This window comes from Xiphias gladius, chromosome 8 (assembly GCF_016859285.1).
Source record: "Xiphias gladius isolate SHS-SW01 ecotype Sanya breed wild chromosome 8, ASM1685928v1, whole genome shotgun sequence".
NCBI lineage: Eukaryota > Metazoa > Chordata > Actinopteri > Istiophoriformes > Xiphiidae > Xiphias > Xiphias gladius.
The window spans coordinates 1,761,857-1,784,356 of record NC_053407.1 but is presented as its reverse complement, the minus strand read 5'-3'; the positions used below and the strand labels follow the sequence as shown (position 1 = coordinate 1,784,356).

Here is a 22,500-nt window from a genome sequence, read left to right as displayed (position 1 = left end):
GCCTCAAAGGGAAAACTCTGATCGCTTCCTCTAGCCGCTGCAAGGCCTAGATGCAGCAAGACAGCCCTGAGGAGGAGGAGGAGGAGGAGACCGTAAAGAGGTACTGCAGGTTTGTAGTTGGGTGTATTGAAATTCTAGGTTCTTGTTCCGATGATTTTGAAAGATGGAAACCACCTGCTTTTCTGTTTTTGTTTTTAATTGAGCAGTAATATAACTTTTGGTAAAATTCCATGTTTGAAATATTTGTTTTTTTATTCTGTCAATTTTATTTGAATTGCCTGTATAAAAAATAAAACCATAATCAGTTGAATATTTTCAAGTATTAATTCAGTCACCCTGATAGAATGTAAAAACTGATTTAGACATTTGTTTTTAGTGGAAAATAGTTCCAGCACCCATTTCACGCAAAATGTTTTTACACTCTAGTTTGTACACAGTAAATCAAATGTTGGGACACCCTTATTAGAAAATCTTTAGTCATACATAGAAAGATGGTTTGAATTTATCCATTCTCATAATTAAATGGATGCAGGCTTCCCTGAAGAATTCCATACAAATCTGCGACTTTATTCTATATAACTATAACTATTCTTGACCTCTCTTGTTAATTTGGAACCTAGATAAACTACCAATCTAATTAATCTGCCTTCTATAGTGTTTAAAGAAAATTCACTCTTCTGTGGTGCAATTAATGTTCATAAATGACACAGAGAAGTGCATGAGCTGCAACATATCTTAAAGTTTTATTTCACCAGTAAAATAATAAGAATCAAATTACATTGATTTTGATTACGTACACACCAGCTATCTGAGTTTAGAAATCCAGCTCAAAGAGACCTTTTCTGGTCAAGTCTTTTGTGACATTAAATTTAACCACTAGCAACAAAAGCATTTCTTCATCCCACATCTACAATGAATGGTATTAAAAGAATTTTAATAATTTACCCCAACAAATAAATAACTCTTAGCCCCTAAATTACTTTTGTAATTTTGTAGCTTGGACCATCATTTATATCAGTAGTAATAACATTGTACACCCCAAAGTAACTGCTGAGCTCTGGGAACATAGTGACATTACTAAAAAGACATCCGATAGGTCAAGAAACACGGTCGGAAAACCAGACTGCTAGCAAACAAACCAGTTTATGCAAATTATCTTAACCACTTTATTTGGAAGTCAAACTGAAATGTCACTATTAATCACTCTTAGCAAGTAATTATAATAAATTTACTGTTGGTATTTTTTTTCTCTTCCAAATAAAATTGTTTAACATTATGATATATTTCCAACCTGTCTGATCGTCTGACCGCTTGCGATTCTTGACCTGTCAGGCTACTTTTGGTGATGTCATTATGTTTCACATTCAATCATGACAATGTCATTTTCAGTTAACACAGAAGCTGTGGTGATGCAGCTAAAAGCAGTTAATGTTCGGTCATCTAAAAATCAACTTAACAATAAGGCTTTAAAAGATAAGACCGCTGGTATTTTTCTCGTTCTCAACGATTCCCATGTTAAGACCTAAACCAACAATGAGTTTGCCTCGCAACACCTTATGACTTCCCTACCCTGTCTGTGACTCTCAGTCCATTGGTTCCTATTGAAGATATAAACCTTTAAAAATGGGTCACTATTTAAATTTTTAAAAAAGGCTCAGTCATTTCCTAAACAGCTGGTTCCTGTAGTTTTTGGCAAACAAAATTCAAATGGAAGGAAATGGTGCATTTGTTGGGGACTATTTTCAGAGGTGGATTAATCCACATTTGTTGCTCTAGTGAGTATATCTGGCAGCATGACAGTATATGTTGGACTGAGTCAAAATAAACTACAGTGGGTGTGTTCATGATAGTAAAGTAATATGGCACCGAGTGTAACAGTGTGGCTTACTGATGTGTTTTTAATAGTTTTTTGGAAACAATGCAGCTCTGTGGCTCAGATGACTAAGATATATTGGGCTTGGAATACACCAGTGTTTCCCCTATATGCATTCGAGCACCACCGCTTAGATTTCACATGGTTCATTAATACTCAGAACGAAACATAACCACCATAACTTGCGCTTCCTACACAGTTAGTGCTACATGAAGGGAATCCTACCACACAGCCACAAATAAATAAACACACATACAGTGACATCATCATTTAGCAGTGCAACATAGGTTGTTCTTGAGTGCGTGTGCATCAGCTGGCCAATTCACTTGGGAGAAGTGGTAGACAAGGTAGACCTACCTACCTTTCCTAATGGAAAGTCTTTTACTGAACTAACTTCTTTGGCAAAGGCAGTAGAAATATAACTTGGCAAAGTGATTGTTACAAGCCAAACTTGATGGTTACTAGTTAATCCCGTTAGGACACGCATTAAAACTGCTGTGCAGCCTATTCAATATACTGCCGTAACACCCGCACATTTCGCATTAAAAACTCACGTTGGGCGCTTAATTAAACATAGTATGACGGAGTACAAAATGACTGACGTCTGTAGGGAATGCTAATGACTGTTGGGCAAAACATTCCACCTGAGATTGGCACCCAATGCAATCTGATTTGAATTAAACTATTTGTATTTGTTTGTGCTTGTTTTTGCTGAGCTTTTTTGAGAAATGAAATATTAAAATTTGAAGCAAAGGCCTATTATATCAGCACCACAATAATGCCCAAATGAGTCCAAAATGTGTTTGTACATCAAAACAAACATCTGTACTTCATTATTTCTCATTGTCAGTTTATTTATGAAATGTAATGCTGATAACTTGAGAATTAATGAATGTTTGTTAGCTGCACAAACATGCACAAACGATGTACAAATGAATGTCACCACTTTGTTTTCAAACTTAAAAATAGAAAAAGATAAAGAGACAGCCCCATTACAGACATTTTTCAAATATATTCATGTTGTTCCAACCTCAACCACTGTCTGCGCAAGACGGTTCAATCTTGCATGGACAGTGAGAAATTCAAGCTGGGAAGTTTCTCAGTTGCAGCTCTGTAGCTTCATTTACTGCCCCCAGAAACACACTTATGGTTTTTCACACGTGACTGTCTAGTGAATTTTCTACCGCAAACATCGCAACTGAAAGAGCTCTCCCCTGTGTGGAGTGTCATGTGTTGTGTCAGATTTCCTTTTTGTGTAAATTTTTTAGCACACACTGAGCAGCTGAATGGTTTCTCTCCAGTATGAATCCTCATGTGTTTTAACAATGACTGACTCAGTGCAAAACTTGTGTTACACACTGAGCATGTGTAAGGCTTTTCCCCTGTATGAACTCTCATGTGTCTGGCCAGAATTCCACTCTGGATGAACCGTTTCGGACAGACTGCGCAGCTGAATGGCTTCTCTCCTGTGTGGGTCCTCATGTGTGTTCCCAAACCTGTGCTCTGTGTGAATCTTTTACCACAAACTGAGCAGCTAAAGGGTTTCTCACCTGTGTGAGTTCTAATATGTCTCACAGCATCTCCTTTATAGCTAAACTGTTTCTTACAGACTAAACACATGAAAGTTATTTCTCCTGAATGATTTCTCTTTGGTGTGACTAAATGGGCATTCTGTGCAGATATCTGAACACACACTGAGCAAATGAATGGTTTCTTTCCTGAAGCACTTTTCATGTGGCTCTTCACACAGTCCTTGGGGTCAAATGTTTTACCACACCAAGAACAACTTAGAGACTTCTTGCCAGTCTTACACTTTTCTCCACCTCCAGGAACACCATTGTTTTTCAGTGTCTTTAAATCTGACTGAGGTTCCCTTATCTCTTTCCAGTCATCATTACAGTTTTCAGTCTCAGGCTGAGAAGAGTCTGAAGTCCTGTCATCACTAGCTGGTTGACTGACAGACACACCTGTCTTGGTCTTTTTTAATTTCACAGTTTTTAAATCTGACTGATGTTCCCTGCTTTGCTTCCAGTCATCATCACTGTTGTCAGCTTGTTCAGAAAAGTCTGGAGTCTCATCATCATTAGCTGGTTGTAAATGACTATCTATACCTAATCTCCTGGATGGTTCTGATCCTCCACAACCCTGTCCATCACCTTCTGTTTCCATCTGTTGAGCTGAACTGCTGAGTGGAGACTCTGCCTCTCTGCTCTCTTCAGTTTGTCTTTGATTAAGCTGTGAGGACTGAGCTCTCTCTTCATCATCTTCACTCTTCAAAGAGACAGGTCTTTGAAGCTGCTTCACATCCTGACTGCTCCTGAGTTGCTTGTGTTCCTCTTTAATGTGTGGGAGCTCTGGGCCCTGCTGAACATCTGCAGATAATACTGAAATAACAAACAAATTAATGCAGACAAACAAGGACAACTGGAAATTGTTATTAGATGTTATTATAACACAGCTCAAACACATCAAGCACAGTAGACACATTTTTTCCTGCCAATTTCCTGTTGCATGAGTGCGGCATATATGTGTGTGAAGAGGGGACAGTAGAGGGCAGCAGAGTATCATTACAGTACTACAAGGGAGCTGAGTATTGGAGCGGCTAACAGAAAAGAGAAGCGTTGTCCACAGTTGTGCTGCCCTCCATTTCCATCACCTGGCTTCTATTTCCATCACACTTTTTTGGCTAAGTTATTTTAAGACAAGACTCGGTTTTCTAAAATTTACAGCCTGCTACACTGTTGCTCCTGTATTGCTGTGTTCTGTAAGGCAGCTAAAAATAAATAAAAAGGTGCATTAACTCGACTGACAAAATGTGAGTCAATTTGGGGTCTTCTTGACTGATGCATCGACTTATTAACTTTTAGGGGACAGCCCTAGAAATTAGCATGTACAATATATTTAGTATTTATCATGAGCATATTCTTTCTATAAATTTAAGCAAGTGGCTTAAGTTGCTTTAATCAAGTAAAATAACGAGAAATGATAGGCACACTTTTTTTTTTTTTTTTTTTTTTTTTAAATCTAGCCTTCTTGTTTGCAATGTTTTGTATGACAAAACACATCAAGTGAAAGAGAGTTATGTATTTTTTTAGACCTGACCCTCAGAATCTTTTTTAAATGTATTTTTTTGTAGCCAATTATTGCTTAATTGCCAAAATATGGCTTTCATAAAATGTCCATCAAAACACTAACTCTGAAATGCGTCGGAAACAGTTTTAAGCCAATCAAAAGTGAATAACCTACACTGCTTTCAGTTTTTGTGTGTCGGTGGGCTAATGGTGCAGTGGGAGGACAGACGTTGTAGTGAGAGCTTCTCCTCACAGTGCAAATGTTCCTGAACTTTTCAAACAGTTACACGTTAAGTGATGAAAACAACTTACTTAGACTTCTAGAGGCTACTTCATGTTCATTTTAGTTTTAGGTGAACTTTGGATGGATTCAGTTTTCTAATTACACTGTGGCTTATGGGGTTCTCTTTTTGGTAGTGAAAGGGGGGTGAGTTGGTGCTGTATAAAAACACAAAGCCCTGCATACTGTATGAATAAGCATTTAATTTAAGTTCAAAGGTAAAATTATGCTTAGATCAAATCAGTGTTTACAGCATTAGGTGAGGATAAGAGAGACTTCCTTAAGTTATTGCCACCTGATACCAAATATTACCAAGATATTAAATAAAGAAATTACTTTCACCACTAAGTGAGACATTTGGATCTGTTTCCACAAAACCAATTTATCACTGCATAGAAAATTTGTTATGGGAGGGTGTTACCTACATTAGCTCTTTTCTGAAATCATGTACAGTCCCAGCCACTGAGAATTACCACCCGCTACTGAGGGCTGTGTGGCTGCCAGCCAGTTTCCAGCCTCCTCCTCCTGTTGCCTGAAAAGGCATCTAGATTCCAAAGTAAACACGCTCGCTCAAGCACCATTCATTCAACTGCAGGGTGGTACCATTAGATGGCATTATGTTCATAAAAACATATTCACAAATAAACCAATGTGTGATTACCAACAGTATGATGAAGATTCATCTTTCTTTGTTTAGGTCATGTTTTGAACAGTATGTTTCCCAGACTTAGAGTAGTTGCTGGAACTTATATATAATAATAATGTTAGCAGCCCATCTAGCTATTAACATATTTTTAACAGCATAAACCCTGATTTGACCCTGAAAGTTTCCATTTGTCTGACAGTATCTCATAAATCCGTAGCGCAGGTCCGACTTTTTCTATCCCCCAGCCCGGCTCTGTATAGTCACTCCCCTACTCTATCTTTATGCACTAAGGAGTCCCAAATTATCTATGCAGATGAATTCTCTTACTGAATTCACTTATGTGGTTTAATCACAACCGCTCACTCCATCATGCCGAACATCTGACTCCTGTAAGAAATTGTGTTTACATAACTTAAACATGGTGCATGAACACGACCAAAATCGATAAATTCTGCTCTCCGGAGCTGGAATACCTCAATCTTAAGTGCCAACCCTTTCACCTGCCCAGGGAATATACAGTTTCTGTTGTGATTGCAGTATACCCACTACAGGCTAATGCTAAGCTAGTGCTTGGATACACGTATACATCAGTAAACAACAAAACAAAAACACCCTGATTGAGTTTTCATCAGTGCTGGGGACTTCAATCATATGAACCTCAGGAATGTTCTTTCCAGACTCTACCAACATGTCAAATGCAAAACTAGGAGGAAAAACACTTTAGATCGTGTCTGTACTAACATAAAGGACACTTACAGTCTCATACCCCGCCCCCACCTTGGACAGTCAGACCACCTCTCCTTGTTTCTTGTCCCAGCACACAAAGCCCTTGCTAACAGTGTTAAGCCGACCAGCAGGACAGTTAAAGTTTTGCCTGAGAGAGCCATCTTTCAGCTCCAATACTGTTTTGAACAGAATTGAATATATCTGCCCATCCAACAGACCTGGAGGTGTACACTTCATCTGTATTATCATACATTAACTACTGCATGGAGAATGTTACTGTGAGCAAAAGGATCTGAGTGTATCCAAATGTGAAACCATGGATGAAAAGCTTTGTCAAACAGCTGCTCAGGCCAAGAGACACAGTTTTTAAATCAGGAGACACCTCAGCTTACAGTACAGACAGGGCGAACCTTGAGAGATATCAGGTCTGCAAAACACAACCACAAACTACGGATGGAGGAGGACATCAACAGTAATTCCAACCCGTGGAGGATGTGGCAAGGCATCCAGTCCATCACAGATTACAAAAGGAAAAATAACATAAAACATACACTATCCAACAACACTACCAACCTAGTGGAAGAACTTAACGAGTTCTTTTCTTGGTTTGACAAAGACAATAACCAAAATCCAGTCAATTTCAAATTGTTGGCAGACCGACAGACTCTTGTTCTACACACTCACAGGGTGCAGCGGGCCCTCCGCAGCATCAATACATGAAAAGCAGCTGGGCCTGATGGTGTTTAAGGGCGGGCACTCCAGGCCTGTGCTGACCTGGTAGGAGAGGTATTCACAAACATTTTCAATCTCTCTCTATCCTTATGCACAGTCCCTGCATGCCTCAAATCCACCACCATCGTATCCGTTCCCAAAAACCCAACCGTAACCGGTCCCAACGACTATCGGCCAGCAGCTCTCACCCGTTATTTCAAAAATGCTTTGAACAATTGGTACTCACCCATATCAAAGATGCTGTCCCAGCTGATCTAGATCAACACAAGTTTGCCTACTGGGCAAAAAGATCTGTGTTTAATATCATACTAAACAAGCTGGTCGACAAACTCCATGCACTAGGACTAACTCCTCCCATATGCAACTGGATATTGGATTTCCTCATCAACTGCCCCTAGCATGTCAGACTGGGCAAGCACACATCCTACACCCTCACTTGGAGCACCAGTGTCCCCCAGAGTTGTATGCTGAGCCCCCTTCTTTATATACTCTTCACAAATGACTGCCAACCCGTCCACAACTTGAACACTATTGTTAAATTTGCAAATGATACAACAATCTTCGGGCTTCTATCAGACAATGAAGCAGCATTCAGGGAGGAGTCTCACAAGATTGATGTGCTCCCATCATTGGAGCATGTGCAATGTCTTCTTGGCTCACTTTGAGCCACTAATTATGTGCAATATCTCTACACCAAACACATGTCATTCAACATCCCAATACACCACCACTCCATGTTTGTCACACTGAACCAAAAGTTTTGCTGCTGAATGACTTTGCACGGTCATTGGTTGTATTTTATTTCTATTGTTAACTGTATTTTACACTTACACTTCTGTATTTTCTTTATCTCTCCTGTCCTATTTACGCTTTGTAAATAGTCATAGATACAAAGCACCATTTGAGGTTGACGCAATTGTAATTTCAGTATACAACAAATGAACAAATCAAGATTTAAAAAAAAAAAAAAAAAAAAATTCATAGCATCTTTTTGTTTAACAAATTCTAATCTATATTTTTGACCAATTCAAAATCCAAAAACACACTTGTGGCATTCTTTCTACTAGGGAAATCATTGCACTTGTAATTTGCTTGGCCTTCACCTTCTCACAATTCTTCTCAAACCAGCTCCATGGGGTTTAAGTCTGGAGACTGTGCTGGTCTTCCATCATTTGAAGCCACCGTCTTGTTCTTTTCTTCTAAGGCAGTTCTGACATAACCCGGAGATATATTTTGGGTCATTATCTTGCTACAGCATGAACCCCTGACCGACTAAACCTTCTTTGTTAATTGCCTTATTTCTCACCATTTAAAAAAAAATATGCAGTACTACTTCCTGCAGTACATTATTGTCCAAATAATGTTTCAGAGGGTGTAGTAACATAGTTTGTTCCAACACTGCCTTTATGGGCAGAGGGTTTGTAAGTAATCAATAAAAGTTGGGGCACCTGTAGGAACCGCCTGCAATAACTTTCAAGGCTCAATTTACTTCCATTGCTACAGAGAAGCTGTTAGAAGTTAACCCATTACTTAATCCTGAAATTTTTATAATTCTAAAATTTACCGTATTTTTCAGTTTTTGGTGACATAATCTTTTTATTTATTTATTTTTTACCTCTGTCAGTTTACCACTTACCTTTGTACCATTTAAGGTTGTTCACTGGACTTGAACTACTTAAATTGGGGCAGTTCTAAAACTTTTGACCAGTTGTGTATGTAACTGAGAACAACTATATTATTACACGATGTTTTGGATAAATTATAGTTTATTATAGTTATATATATTAAAGAACTTGGTTGTCTGCCTGTTCCAGACTGGACTTTTTGGGATAGCAGGGGAGGAGGTCAGTTCAGCATCGCATATTGACAACTTTTACTAATGTGTTGATTTAAATGAAACATGCTGACTGAGGCTGTTTACAGTTTGGACAATTACAATTATCAGTATAATAATACAGTGCTCCATGCTTTGTCAGTCTGAATTGTACTGTATCTTCTGTTGTATATTGTCACATCATATTGCAAAATGTGAGAGTAATATAAGGCATTTCAAGTATGAAATATGAATTGATGAAAAAACTACAAAGAGAGTTTATGACAGTCATGAAGGTCATGACGCACAGGATTAATGAGCTCCGTTAGTCTGATGTCCTGCATGACAGGCAGAATACTGAGTTCTAACAGTCTGTGTATAGAGGTGTGTGGGGTTATTTTGCAGCAGCCTTGGGAAATTTGCACATGATTTAATCAAGGTAAACACTGCACAGGTTCTCTTTGTTGACTACAGCTCCACTTTTAATATGATCTTAACTACAAAACTTTGATAAGTTATGGCAACTAGGAGTTAATCACTCTCTATGTCGCTGGATCTTAGACTTTCTACAGCATAGCAAACAGGCAGTGAAAATTAACAATACACTCTCTAAAAGCCGGGATATAAACACTGGTGCCCAACAGGGGTGTGTATTATCAACTCTCCTGTATTCATTATACACAAATTACTACATTTCACATTGTTACTGTGTTAAAATGTTCAAATTTGCTGACAACACAATAGGGTAGGCCTGATTACATGCAATAACGAATCGGCCTGAAGAAGTCGTCTTGTCTCTGAATGACTGGTGCTCTCTCCACAACTTGGGAGCTGAAGGTGTCCAAAACTAAAGAGCTGTTTGTCAACTTTTGGAGAGATGGGAGGGCTCTCCCGCCCCTGACCATCAACGGTCTGGAGGTGGAAAGAGTGGACGGGTTTAAGTTTCTCGGAATAACAATCTCCTACTCTCTGAAATGGAATGACAAATAGGAATATTTTTCTCCTCACTGCTATCCTGCTCCAGCTCAGTACCAGAACCGACATGTTACCCAAAACAATCTGTACATCAAATCAAGACCTACATAAATGAAATACAGTGATGGATGCAGATCTTACACAAAATCATCCCCCAAGTACTTAGTGACCATGTTCACTTATGTTTCCATTTGCTCAGGCAAATTCGTTGGCACAGGTACACACACACACACAACTCTCCTAAACTGTCTTTTATAATTATTTAAATTTTCCAACAATGCACATAACTGATTTTGGGGCTTTTCTAAACACGAATATCCTTTTTACACTATTAGCTATGTATGGATTGTCTCAACGAACAAGCCAAATATGTTGGCTTTTACAGTAAATGTAATTCTTTTCAGTCAGTTACAGAAGCATTGCACATAACCCAACAAAAGAGCAGACAAGAGTAATAGCTCAACATTCATTTATTTAAGTTGCATTTGCTCATTATGTTACATTTTCAAAGATAAAAAATTTTGGAAAAAAAAAACAAAACAAAAAAAAAAAACATATGGCAGACATGTCGTAAAATCCAAATATTTGCATTAACTTTGCATATGTATCAGGAGGTGGTACTGGTATGAAAGTCTTATGTTGGTTAGTCTTATGTGAAACAAAAAGAGTGGCATACCAGTTTCAAGTGATAGATGCAGTTAGGAAATGACATGTGTCAGTGGAAAACGAGTGACACACTGTTTTTGAGGATTAGCACACCAACAGCGGCATAACACTAAGATATCAGCATATGACACTGAAACAGAAGGGGCATACCATCAGACATTTTTGATTTTGGCACTAATGAGTAATAAACCCTCAGAAGTCTGGGACACAAGACCTTAACCCAAAGACGTGAGAAGGTGGTAGGCCTGTCTAATTCATTACTTTTAGGTGGCTTTCACCCTGCTTGAAAGGACTTTTCTCGGTTTCATTCTTTAATTTGAGGTCTAGACAGATTGACATCTGGGGGAAGCCAGGTTTCATTTTTATATGGTGCCACGCAATCAACAGAAAGAATGTATTTTGTAATTATGCTGATCCTGCCATTACTCCTTCTTCACTTGGAAACCGGAGCCTTGCTAAGTTATTAACTAGTCAATTGCAAAACCCAAAACACCCATAATTTAGAAAAGCTACTGCAAGACCACTTACAGCTCCTACATGTCTGCATCTGTTGTTGCAGTGCCTAGAAATGTATTTAAGCTGTAAATGTACTGTTGGTTAAAATGTTAAAGCAACCCACAAGATATTTCCCAAATAATGTTTCCTCGAACACAACATTATTCCAAACTACTAAATTATTATACAATGATGCACATTACAACCACTAACTTCAACTTTTATATTTCCTAGTAGTGGATAGATGATACCAAAGCTCTGAAGCTCGTGTCAAGCCTGTGAAGCGCACCGTTTCAATACACTGTGTCGGAGCTTGTGCCAAATGAACACTGCCATGCGACTGATGACATCCAAAGCTTCAAACTTCACTAGTGCTTCACAAAGCGTTTCATTGGTTTGACACAGTTTTGAAAATTTCGGCACCGAACCGCTATTTGTGATGCCACGATGAAAATTAACATTACGACTGGAAAAATGTTCAAAATTCTGGGAGCATTTCACTACCAAATAAGGTAGTATTCATGCTATTTCTGACATATACTGATATTTTTCTGAGTGTGTGTGTGTCTGTGTGTGTGTTTACTTTGCACGCAAGAGTTGTCCTTCAACAGCAACGTCCCATCCATGTTGAGACATCTTTATGCCAGACATGAAAATCATGCACAGCAAGCTGACAGCAATGAGCCTGTCAACACTGGAGATCTGATGGTTATTATTCTTTAATAATAAAGATGATTCCAGTTATTATTTTTATTATCCACACACATAAGTAAACATACACTCACTCACCAAGCACTTTATCAAGAACTTGATACTAATACAGGTGGGGGCTCCCTTTGCTCTCAAAACTGGCTGCTCAAGCCCATCTGCCCCATGGTTCAACGTGTTGTGCATTCTGAGATGCTTTTCTGCTCATCAACAACAACAACAACTAAACTGATATGTAGGCTAATTGAACATCACATTTATTTTATTGTAGCATATTGATACAATAAAACAATAATGTATACATTTGCAGTACCACTACTACAAATGAACTAGAATATTACTAAATTACAATGAACATCTATCCTTTTATAGACTTTAATTGCAGACATATGGGATTTAAAAGGAGGAATAAGCAATTCTGGAGAAAGACTGTTGATATTTGAACTCAACAGCAAAAAAAAAATATATATATACACCCCTCCCTTCAGCAAGCAAAACTAGCAATAGTTAGTTGTTTAGATTGTTTTTAAAAAACTACAATGACAGTAGAGAGGACCGTAGGTTTGTCGCTAAGCTAACAAGGAAGGTATCGTTACATGGCATAGCATTTCAAATTATGCATCAACCGAAATAATTCCACTGTGCTAGCAAACTTCTTTTTAGGTCTTTTTGGCAATAAAATCCTTACACGTGTTTATTGCAAAATAACATGATATAGAGCAAATGAGAAAGCCAATGGCTGCTACAGTTACTGCTGAAAAGCTCACATGCAGAGAGGACGATATGGTTTTCCTGGGCCAGCACACCAGCTGCAGACAGTGATACTCACAACTCTCGTGCTGCTATAGCTAACATCACACCATCACCATATCTTGGCAAACCAGAAGGTTCGCCGAATGTCTGTTGATAAGTAATTTAACATTACTGGACACACAAATGTGACACAGGTAACTGCTGGCTAACTAACCAGTTCAGATTAGCTATCACAAACAATAGCAAACAGGACAAAACAATACTGACCTACTGACACTGTAAAACACAAAACTAAAGTTTTACACAGATGTCAAGCAGAACCAGAGCAACCTCCACATCCATCTTCGGTCCTTTCAACTCTCTGGGGTTTCCTCAGCGTAGTTAGACTGGCCATCGTGACTACTGGTACAAATACCAAACTGGCTGCCGCATCAGGGCCAGTGGAATGTTACAAAATCCATAAAGTTTATAAAGTTTTTAAGAGCCCAGTCAGTCTCTTTCATTCGGGGTGTGGACCGGTCCTAGAGGATAAGCCCAGGGTTGAATTTCTTTCCCAGTCCAAGCATAACGACTCCACCACTGGAAAGCGATATCAACGCGGGTCTTCCCCCTTGCCTGATCATAACTCTTCCTTTTCAACTACTGTTCCTCAATCCTTCTCCTCTCGGGTTGTTAATTGACCATCTCTCCCTCTCTGTTGTTTTGCCTTTTAGCATTAGCCGGAATTACCACCTCTCTCCCTCCCACGGCCCCAATTTAGCCCCTCCCCCCTCCTGTGCACGAGCACAATTGCCCGGAATTGTCGGTCCGAGCCATTTTGTTTATATCCTAAATACAGAGCGAGTGCTGTGTAGGAACACCAGATGTTTTTTCAGCACATACATAGAGAGGACTGCTGTCGAGCCATGAGGAGATATTTGCTGAATTTGACAAAATGTGCACTAGATTAGAATTGCTCTACCTTTAAGCAGTGAGGTGTTGTACCAGTGCTTCCGTCCCGTTCTCGAATGGCCGCTTTAACTTCTGAAAAAGCACCATGTCAGTGCTTCCTGAGTTCTATGTTACAAAGCTTCAAATCTTTCTTTTTTGGCAAACACGGGGAAAAAATCTCAAAGCTTCATCGGGCTTCGTTTGCCATTCACAACTACTGTATTTCCTTATGAACAAATGGTACAGGTATAAAATATCGTGAAGCTAAACGCCATTTAATTACTACCTACCTGCTCTGTGTAACCGAACTTCAGGCTTCAAGACAGCCTCCAGTAGTTTGCGTTGTCGCTCGTTCTCCCGCTGTGAACGAAAACGTTCCTCTTCGTACTCTGCTATGGTTCTTTCAAACAGTCCAAATATCTCTTCAACAGCCGCGCTTAGACGCCGATTCACCAACACTCTTAACATCTCCGTTTTGGACATGCTGAAAGTTTCCATATTGATACTTGCATGTTATCTGCTTTTGGCTAAAACCATTGGCTTCCGTGTTCTGCCAGCAGTGACAACAAAAAGGAAACTTCCGGCCCGAATCTTTCAGAATAAATCTTCATCTTTAGAAACGTTAACGGATTAAAATTATATGTCAAAATATTCCCTCATTCCGTGTATGGAAAAATACAGGGACTGTACATTTAAGTTATTTTGGGACTGTGTCTACAATACAGTCCCGCTTTGTTAATGCACTTAATCTGTCTCCTGACCCGTATCTCCTTTAGATTGTCACTGAATCTATAGAGAAGGAAAACATGAAAAACAACTCTCCCAGCATCTCAGACAAGTTTGACCAGCCACCAAAAACGACGTTTTTTTTATAATATTTGGATTTTCACAATTATTTTTCTTCAGTTACAGTATCTGGTGAATTATATTTTTCTGTGAATTTTTATTCCCAACATTAAGGTAAAGATAAGTGCGGTTTCAAAGCTTTCTCCATACTGCAGCTAATTCAATTTGGAATACGATTAATGGGGTGGAGTCTAAAAATACTGGAATCAGCCTGCAAAATACATTCGACACTTAAAACTTAAACATGATGGGTAAGTCCCCCAGGTAACAAACCCCCCCAAATTCCTAGAAAAAATACAAAGGGTGTGAACTCAAGAGACTCACTTACTCCTGCTTTCTCTGAAAGCAGATGTGAAGTTCACAAAAACAAAATAATTGTTTAGAATCAGGACATTTTTGTTGGCCTGTCACCAAACCCAACAGTACAGCTAGGCCTCAACACGTCCCTCTACAACTCGATCCTGGACTACTTCACTGGTAGGCTTGAATAAGTCCAGATCAGCAGCTACACCTCCGGCACCGCCACACCGAGTACCAGCACAATTGTAGTGGGCCTCATCAGACCAATGATGAAACAGCTTACAGAGAAGAGGTTGACCTACTAGGAGCTTGGTGTAAGACTATCAACCTCTCCTTAAACATAGGGAAAATAAAGGAGGATATCGATGACTTCAGAAAAACACTACAAGAAGTGAATGACTAAAAGTACGAACTATACAACAATTCATCACAAACAAATGCAGTTACACTGTAACAACACGATGAATTTGAGTATTCTCTACTACCTTAAATATTACAAGGACTCCACTGACGAATGCATGGACTGTAATTTTATTTGAATATCATTTTAGTGCCTCATGCGGTAATAGTTTATAATACCATTCACTTGTGTCAACTAATCTTTCAGATGCTTGCCAGATACGAAAAAGCTGTTGAATATTTAAGAGACATTCCTAATGTGTACAGAGATAAATGTTAGCATACTGTCTGCTCATCTAAATCTACATGAGGAGGCAAAATCATCAGGAATTAATGTCCAATGGCTTATCTACTAAATCATTAGTTTAAAACCCTATTCAGTTGCATCACCATGTAATATTCATCTTATGAAAATTTACATTAATGTAGGCAATGATAGAAGTTAAAGGTAGACAGATAAAAGTAAAAAAAAAAGTTTAAATATGTCGAGGTCAATTTGTCTCAGATGTCGTTTCAAGAATATAAAGTAAAAATTGACAAAATTACCTTAACTCAAAGTCCACTTATTAGCCTTCAGCCTCACCAAATGGTCTTCACTGGCAGCGGGAGTTTGCTTAGTTAGCTAGCCAAGCAAGCTCCGTTTGCTGATAATCCAAAAAAGGACCAAACCAAATGGATCCTTAAGTCAAAAATGTTTTGTCAAACTGCTGCTTCCAAGGGCAAGAATGAACTTTCACACTCAACTTTGAACACTGATTTATTGCTCAGGTCGTAAACTGAAATGGTAATATTCAAGCTGAATTTGAGCCAAAGAGCAGTTTCTCTCTTTAACATTACTCTACATCAACACAAGGTAAACGTAAATTAGGGGTGGCCAATAAGGAGATAATTCTTTATTACAGTATATGTAATGTAATGTTGCAAAATCAACAAATACAATCAGTTGGCAGTTGAATAGGTACATTTAGCTAGAACTAATGCAGTCTAATACAACAATTGTCCAATAATTCCTGCCCTCATGGAGCTTATAGTGCTGCTACAGTGCTGCTCTGCCTTTAAATTCTTTTTCACAGACTGAACAGCTGAAAGCAGCTTTGTCTCTATGAACTGTCATATGTGAAGGTAATCTTTCATTCTGGGTCAACATTTTATCACACACACACTCTGTGTGTGCTCTCATGTGCTTCCTCATGCCCGCTTTATAACGAAACCTTTTGCCACATACTGTACAACTAAATGGTTGCTCGCCTGTATGAATGATCACGTGTTCCTGCAGATGTTGCTTCCGGCCAAATTTTTTACCACAGATTGAACAGCTAAATGGTTTCTCTCCTGTATGAACTCTAATGTGTCTCTGCAGAGATCCCTTCAGGCTAAATTTTTTACCACACTCAGAGCACCTATAAGTTTTCTTGCCAATACTACAATGACATTTTTCAACAATTACATAGACTTCATTATGTTTCACAAAAGTTGAACCCGGCTGAGGTTCCCTTGTCTCTTTCCACTCATCATTACTGTATTCAGTCTCAGAATCAGAAGAGTCTGGTTCAATTTGTTGAGCTGAGCTGCTGGCTGGCGGCTCTGCCTCTCTGTTCTCCTCAGTTTGTCTTTGATGAAGCTGTGAGGACTGAGCTTTCTCTAAATCATCTTCACTCTTCACGGGCAAAGCAGTGACTCGGAACTTAGCAATATAATCCTCCTCCGGTTCCTGAAGCTGCTCTCTTTCATGACTGCTCCAGAGTTCCTCCTGCTCCTCTTTAACATGGGGGGGCTCTGGGTCCTCCTGGTCAGGACTGGTGCTCGACTCCTGCTGCCCAGAAGGAAGCTCTTGTTTAATCGCCAAAAGCTGTGTAAAATCTAAAAGGAAGAGAAAAAAAAACATAACTTAACTAAAGTGTTTTGCTACATTAACATTTAATTATTTCCAGCAAAAAAGGTAAATATTCATTTCACAACACAAGACAATTTGGCCAGCTAAGAGTCTCAGTTCTTCTTTTAGGGATTTTCACCCTCTGTATCCACAGTTTTTGATGATGTGTAGATTGGGGGACTGTGAGGACCATGGCAAAACCTTCAGCCTGTGCCTCTTGAGGCTGTCCACTGTGGAGGTGTATTTAAGATATCCTGTTGTAGAAGCCATGCTCTTTTCATCACAGTGTGATGTTTGCTTTCAGACTTTGCTGGTATTTAATTGAATCCATTCTTCCCTCTACCAATGAAATGTTCCCTGTGCCACTGGCTACAACACAGGCCCAAAGCACGATCGATCCACCCCTGTTCTTAACATCTGGAGAGGTGTTATTTTCATGAAATTCTGCATCCTTTTTTCTCCAAACATACCTTTGCTCATTGTGGCCAAAAAATTCTATTTTAACTTCATCATTCCACAGGACTTGAGGATGCGGGAAATGTTTTTTTCTGATGAGTCTTCCATGAACGTCATGCTCATACAGGTGTCGGTGCACAGTAGAACTGTGCAGAGGGGGGCTGCCGCTTGCCGGGGCTCCTCCCTATCCCCGCACTAGTACTTCAATGTTGTAAACAAGCAAGGTGGAAAGTCAGACAGATGACATCTCGTAAAACCAGCACGGTTTAGCAGTAAGATTTAGATCTAGGAAATGAAAATAGGGTTGTATGTAGGCTGTGTCAGAATAAACTGGCATCTACTTGTTTTGCACCGTTTCTTCATTGTAGAGATGTGCAGCAGACAGGCAGAAAGAGCGGAGCTTTTCCTCGCAATGTGAAAAGGGTGAATTTAACAAATAGTCAAATGTTCAGCAATGGAAACCAGCTTATTCAGACTTCTGGCGGCTAGTTTATATTTTAATGGGACCTTGGATGGAAATAATTTAAAACACGAGGATGCATGGCTCTGTGTAATTACCTCTCTACTACTTTGCCTATCTGCAGTCGTTTGGCACGCACATGCATACTTATATGCTGTAAAAACAAAAAAAAATCTGCGTTCTTCAGGAGAAATCTACATGGAGAAACCAGGTTTCTTTAATCCCCTACCACAATTATGGTAACCAGGTTTCTCCTTTACATGACAGATAAGAAATAAGCTTGTAACCCAGGTACATAAGTACATGTAAATGCACTGCATCACCGAGGCTGGTGGGATTTTGTTCAAGGACCTTGACTGCGACTGAAAAGCAATATACACAGGTTGGAAAGGAATGCCTGGCAGGTGGTACCTGTGCGGCAAGTCCTACAAGTTAATGTCAGACCACAAGACACCGATTAAGTTTTGTTGTCAAGCAAGTCCAAGCATGTGGATGCTATAAAAGGAAATGACATGGTGAGAAAAATCAATAATTGAACAAATCAAGGAGGAAACTAGGAAGGGCAGTGAATTACAACATGTGATGTGCTATGTCAAACAGGCACTGTTAGCGTATGTTAAAAAAAGAATAGCAGCAAAGCCATTCTTCCCTGAGGCAGACCACCTTAGCCAGTCAAATGGCCTGCTAAGGTGTGGCAAGCAGATAGTTGTCACTAAAAGCAAGAGGACAGACATGCTCATTAAAATCCAGCAGAACCAAGGACTGCTGGATTTTGTTGAGGGAGCACCGTAAGAAGCACGGAGCACTGTAAGAACTCTTTAGTCGCCAGGCAGAGCTAGGGGTACCCCCGAAACCTGGTTCTGAATTGGAACCAATTCTCAATTATTAAAAACCCGGATCATTTTTCAGGTTGAATCTTTAATGGTACTTGAAACTAGGAAGTGACATTAGTGGATAAGTAAATGGTCATGACTGCTTCCTTGCCTCCCTGTCTTTCTCTCCTCTGCTCTCTGAGTCAGTGCACGGGTAGGACCGAGCTCCTTCACCACACCATGTACGCACGCACGCACGCACGCACGCACGCACGCACGCACGCACGCACACACGGACGCAAGCACGCACCCACGCACGCACGCACACACACACAAACACAGTCGACAGCAGAGAACAGATGCCACGCAGGAGTGAATAAACCCAAGTGAAGTTAAAGATACTAAACAAATGAACGACATTGTCACTTTATGTGCAATAAAACCTTGGTGGGTAAAAATAAAAAGAATGTATCCAAACTCCTATTCAACAAGCAAAAACTTGAAAAAACCAATGTTTTCGACTGTTATGTCCTTAGTCTTCCTATACCACCACCACCACTATGCATGGAATATCGATAAGAGTAGCAGTATCAATCCATCGTAATCATACCCATCCCTAGGCATTGCAGGTGAGGTCAGAGAGCTCATGCAGTCATGTCAGCATTGTAACAATGCATAGACCGTCCCAGAATAAGCTGCCACTGATAACAACAGAATGAACAGAATGAATGGAGTGCCATCTTGAAACACTATATCCTGTTCTTTAACTGTATCCAGTTCTTTAAATACATTTAAATAAATTTAAATATTATATGACTCAGGTGCAGTGCCTTAGCATTGTGTGCAGCACCTAAGTCGAATGAACGATCGTGAGAGGCTAGGAACTTGTTTTCAGCCTTCAATTTATTTCCTCCGTGGCAGCAGGGCATATTACACAAGCCTTCAGAAACTCAGATTAAACTGGGCTAACCCAGCAGTTGTATGACTGACTCTGAAGACTCACTATAAACACTCACCAGTCTAGGAACATTAAAGCTACAAACAACCAATAATGAAAAACTCTGTCAAATAATGTAGTTACAATCTCCATTCTAAAAGAAAATCTGATGTTGTGAACACATAGTGGTAATTGTCTAGTCCTCCTAGGGACTATGGGGCTTGCGCTAGGGCTAGGGCTCCAGACCAAGTGACCACCTCAGCCCTTAAGTTCTCCAGACACCTAGGGAAGGCACTGTGAAGGTTTGTTCTGTTAACGGAAAAAATGTTGTGCGGTTGATGGCGACTTTATCAGATAGCAAGGCTGAATATATTTTGGTAAGAAGTGGGACGTGAGTATTCTTAAAAACATCTGTACAGATGTTAAACCTTGGCAATCTAAATATGTGACAGAACAATAATGAAAACTATTGTTTTGTATTTTTGCTTTTTCTGTCCCTTTGTAATTTGTATTTTAAGGATTAATATTTCTTTATTTCATGATATGAATGCATTTGAGCTGAACAGGCCAGCTATGCAGTCTGGGCAGCTGATTAACTGATATAATGGACATTACATGACAATTCAAGCCTATCTAATTTTTAATGTATAATGGCAAATGTTGCTGCTCTTTCACATTAAAACAGCTGACAGCTGCAATATGTTTGTAGAACAGTGACAACTGCAAACAGTGATGCTAAATTCTGTTGGAATTAAATGTAAGTAAGAAAAGGAACAGAGGAACCAAACTCCAAACACAGCAGAGATTCAGGTACAGGCTGCAAAAGTACTGAAAGATGCTAATAATCCAGGAATTTATTAAATGGTACTAGTACCCGCTCTGCATCATACATTTTCCTTTTAGTCAATATAAACCATTAGCAAGAATTAAAAACATAAAGTAATTAAAAAGGGATTTGAACTCCCTGGTCAAAAGGACAACTAGTTTGCCTGTAACCCACCCTACATGGTGAGCCACAAGCGCTGATTAAGCACTTTGAAGCACAATAGGTTTTGAAACATTATTTTGCCACAGACATTTTTTGGTGTTGAACACTTAAGTGATCCATTTGACATGACAATTATACCTAGGCCAAAGTGGATTAGGAGCATGTCATATCAGAGATCAAATCCTGTCTAAACAAATGTAAGAGGTGGCAGACACCAAATTATCAAATGCATTTTGAGAATAGCAAAAACTATGCAATTATTTCAGCATACACAATCCATTTAACATGAAATTCACAATCACTGAATAAAGTCAAATAGAATAGGCATGGTTTGACTCTTGTATCTGTTTTCCTTTTAATGCTAAACACATGCAAGGTAATAAAAGTCTCCGTCAGCATGTGGTTTACCAACACAGCTCCCACAAAGCGTGCACTCAATCTGGCAATCCATTGCCACCTAATCACCTTGCAAAAACCTTACAAGGTGTGAGTTGTTAGAAGAAGTCACACACAGAGAGTGACTGGTTGTGCCCTTATCCTGCATTGAATGATTGTTGAGGTAGTTACATTTGTAGCTAATTCTTAAGTAATTGTTGAATTGTAAGGTTGCGTAAAGCAGACACGCACTGAGGCAAGTTTTGTAAATTGTTTCTGAACCTTGAAACTGCTTGAAGTTCTTTGTCATTATGTGTTAGGTATGTGTCTTTTTAATCAAAAAACAAAAGCAATCACTTATCAGGTGGCCATGCTTGTGTCTTCTTCGTAACACATGGGTTTGCTATGTAAGCAATAATTTGTTTTTGAGGCTTGCTATGTTATTGCTATTAATGCATTTTACATTAACTGGTGATGTTTACGTTTTTTTTCGGGGAGGTCTTTAATATCTCGTCACACTTCACCTAGACACAGGTAGGCTACTGTTCGTGAAAATGGCGAATCTGCCATCGACAACATCTGGAGCACAAGGAGTGGAATATGTAAACAAACACCACCAGACAAGACCATCAGCTAAGCTGGAACACCGGGCGAGGCACACTTAATTTCGAGCCAACCCTGTAACTGGACTCAATGTGGGAAGCAAACTGTTTGTATGTTTTAGCCAGTTGCTAATAGATTAAAAACACCACTCAGCCAATCAGCATGTAAAATAGTGTCAACGGACATCACTGTTGCTGTAATGAGATCGCTGAAGCAGGACCAAGCCTTCCACTGACCTGCTTTATTTACTCGGCTGACAGGCCTGTCCACAACCTCCAGCAGTCTGCGTTGGCGTTCAATTTCTTCTTCATATTCCGCGATGGTTGTTTCAAAGAGTCTAAATATCTCCTCTACAGCTGTACCCAGTCGTTGGTTCACCAGCTTTCTCAGAGTTTGGATTTTACACATTGTAACAAAACGAACAGGACACAACTCTCCGACCAAACTTTGAGAGGAGACAGCTTTGAGGCGCTGGCTTTGGCGCGAAACTGTGACGTCATATTTCAGCGCGGAGGAGAGTTTGGAAGTTGTCTTCTAATTCTGTTTGAATTCTTGGTAGACTAGACGCAGCAAAAGCGTATTGCTGCCCTCGACCGGCCATTTTTTATAATTCCATCGAATGTTGAATCCTCACGTAGAGTCCAGTACGATGAAGAATATTAATTATAATTTTTGTTATTTCACAATGTTCCACGATGAGTATTGATTTCAGTGAATGATCTGGGACTCTGTTGGTTCATCCCATCAAGGCGTGACTTACAGTTTCTCCTTCTTCACAGATGC

The 22,500-nt window shown here is 39.5% G+C and overlaps 2 protein-coding genes across 2 annotated transcripts in view; both read right to left on the bottom strand.

Annotated features, from left to right (window-relative positions):
- Nucleotides 1-2,882: 2,882 nt before the first annotated feature.
- On the bottom strand, nucleotides 2,883-14,245 carry LOC120793308 (zinc finger and SCAN domain-containing protein 2-like). The gene is made up of 2 exons (XM_040133261.1): nucleotides 13,959-14,245; nucleotides 2,883-4,257 (listed from the first exon to the last, which is right to left on the bottom strand). Exons 1-2 carry the CDS (start codon nucleotides 14,164-14,166, stop codon nucleotides 2,993-2,995), a joined length of 1,473 nt encoding a protein of 490 aa, XP_039989195.1. The 5' UTR covers nucleotides 14,167-14,245; the 3' UTR covers nucleotides 2,883-2,992.
- A 1,712-nt stretch (nucleotides 14,246-15,957) lies between these two features.
- LOC120792795 (zinc finger protein 135-like) overlaps nucleotides 15,958-22,500 on the bottom strand; it is a 12,717-nt gene continuing 6,174 nt past the window's right edge. Inside the window, exons 4-5 of the mRNA XM_040132140.1 lie at nucleotides 21,954-22,251; nucleotides 15,958-17,073 (exon numbers count right to left, since the gene is read on the bottom strand). Of these exons, the coding sequence (XP_039988074.1) occupies nucleotides 16,250-17,073; nucleotides 21,954-22,251 (1,122 nt within the window). The 3' untranslated portion in view covers nucleotides 15,958-16,249. The remainder of the gene's footprint in view (nucleotides 17,074-21,953; nucleotides 22,252-22,500) is intronic.

What these genes read in the sequence shown, in the direction of transcription:
- LOC120793308 (XM_040133261.1), bottom strand. Translation starts at nt 14,166, where the DNA reads ATGGAAACTTTCAGCATGTCCAAAACGGAGATGTTAAGAGTGTTGGTG. An exon ending in AGTTCGGTTACACAGAGCAG is followed by an intron (nt 4,258 to 13,958) that starts GTAGGTAGTAAT and finishes TTGTTATTTCAG; the next exon opens with TATTATCTGCAGATGTTCAG.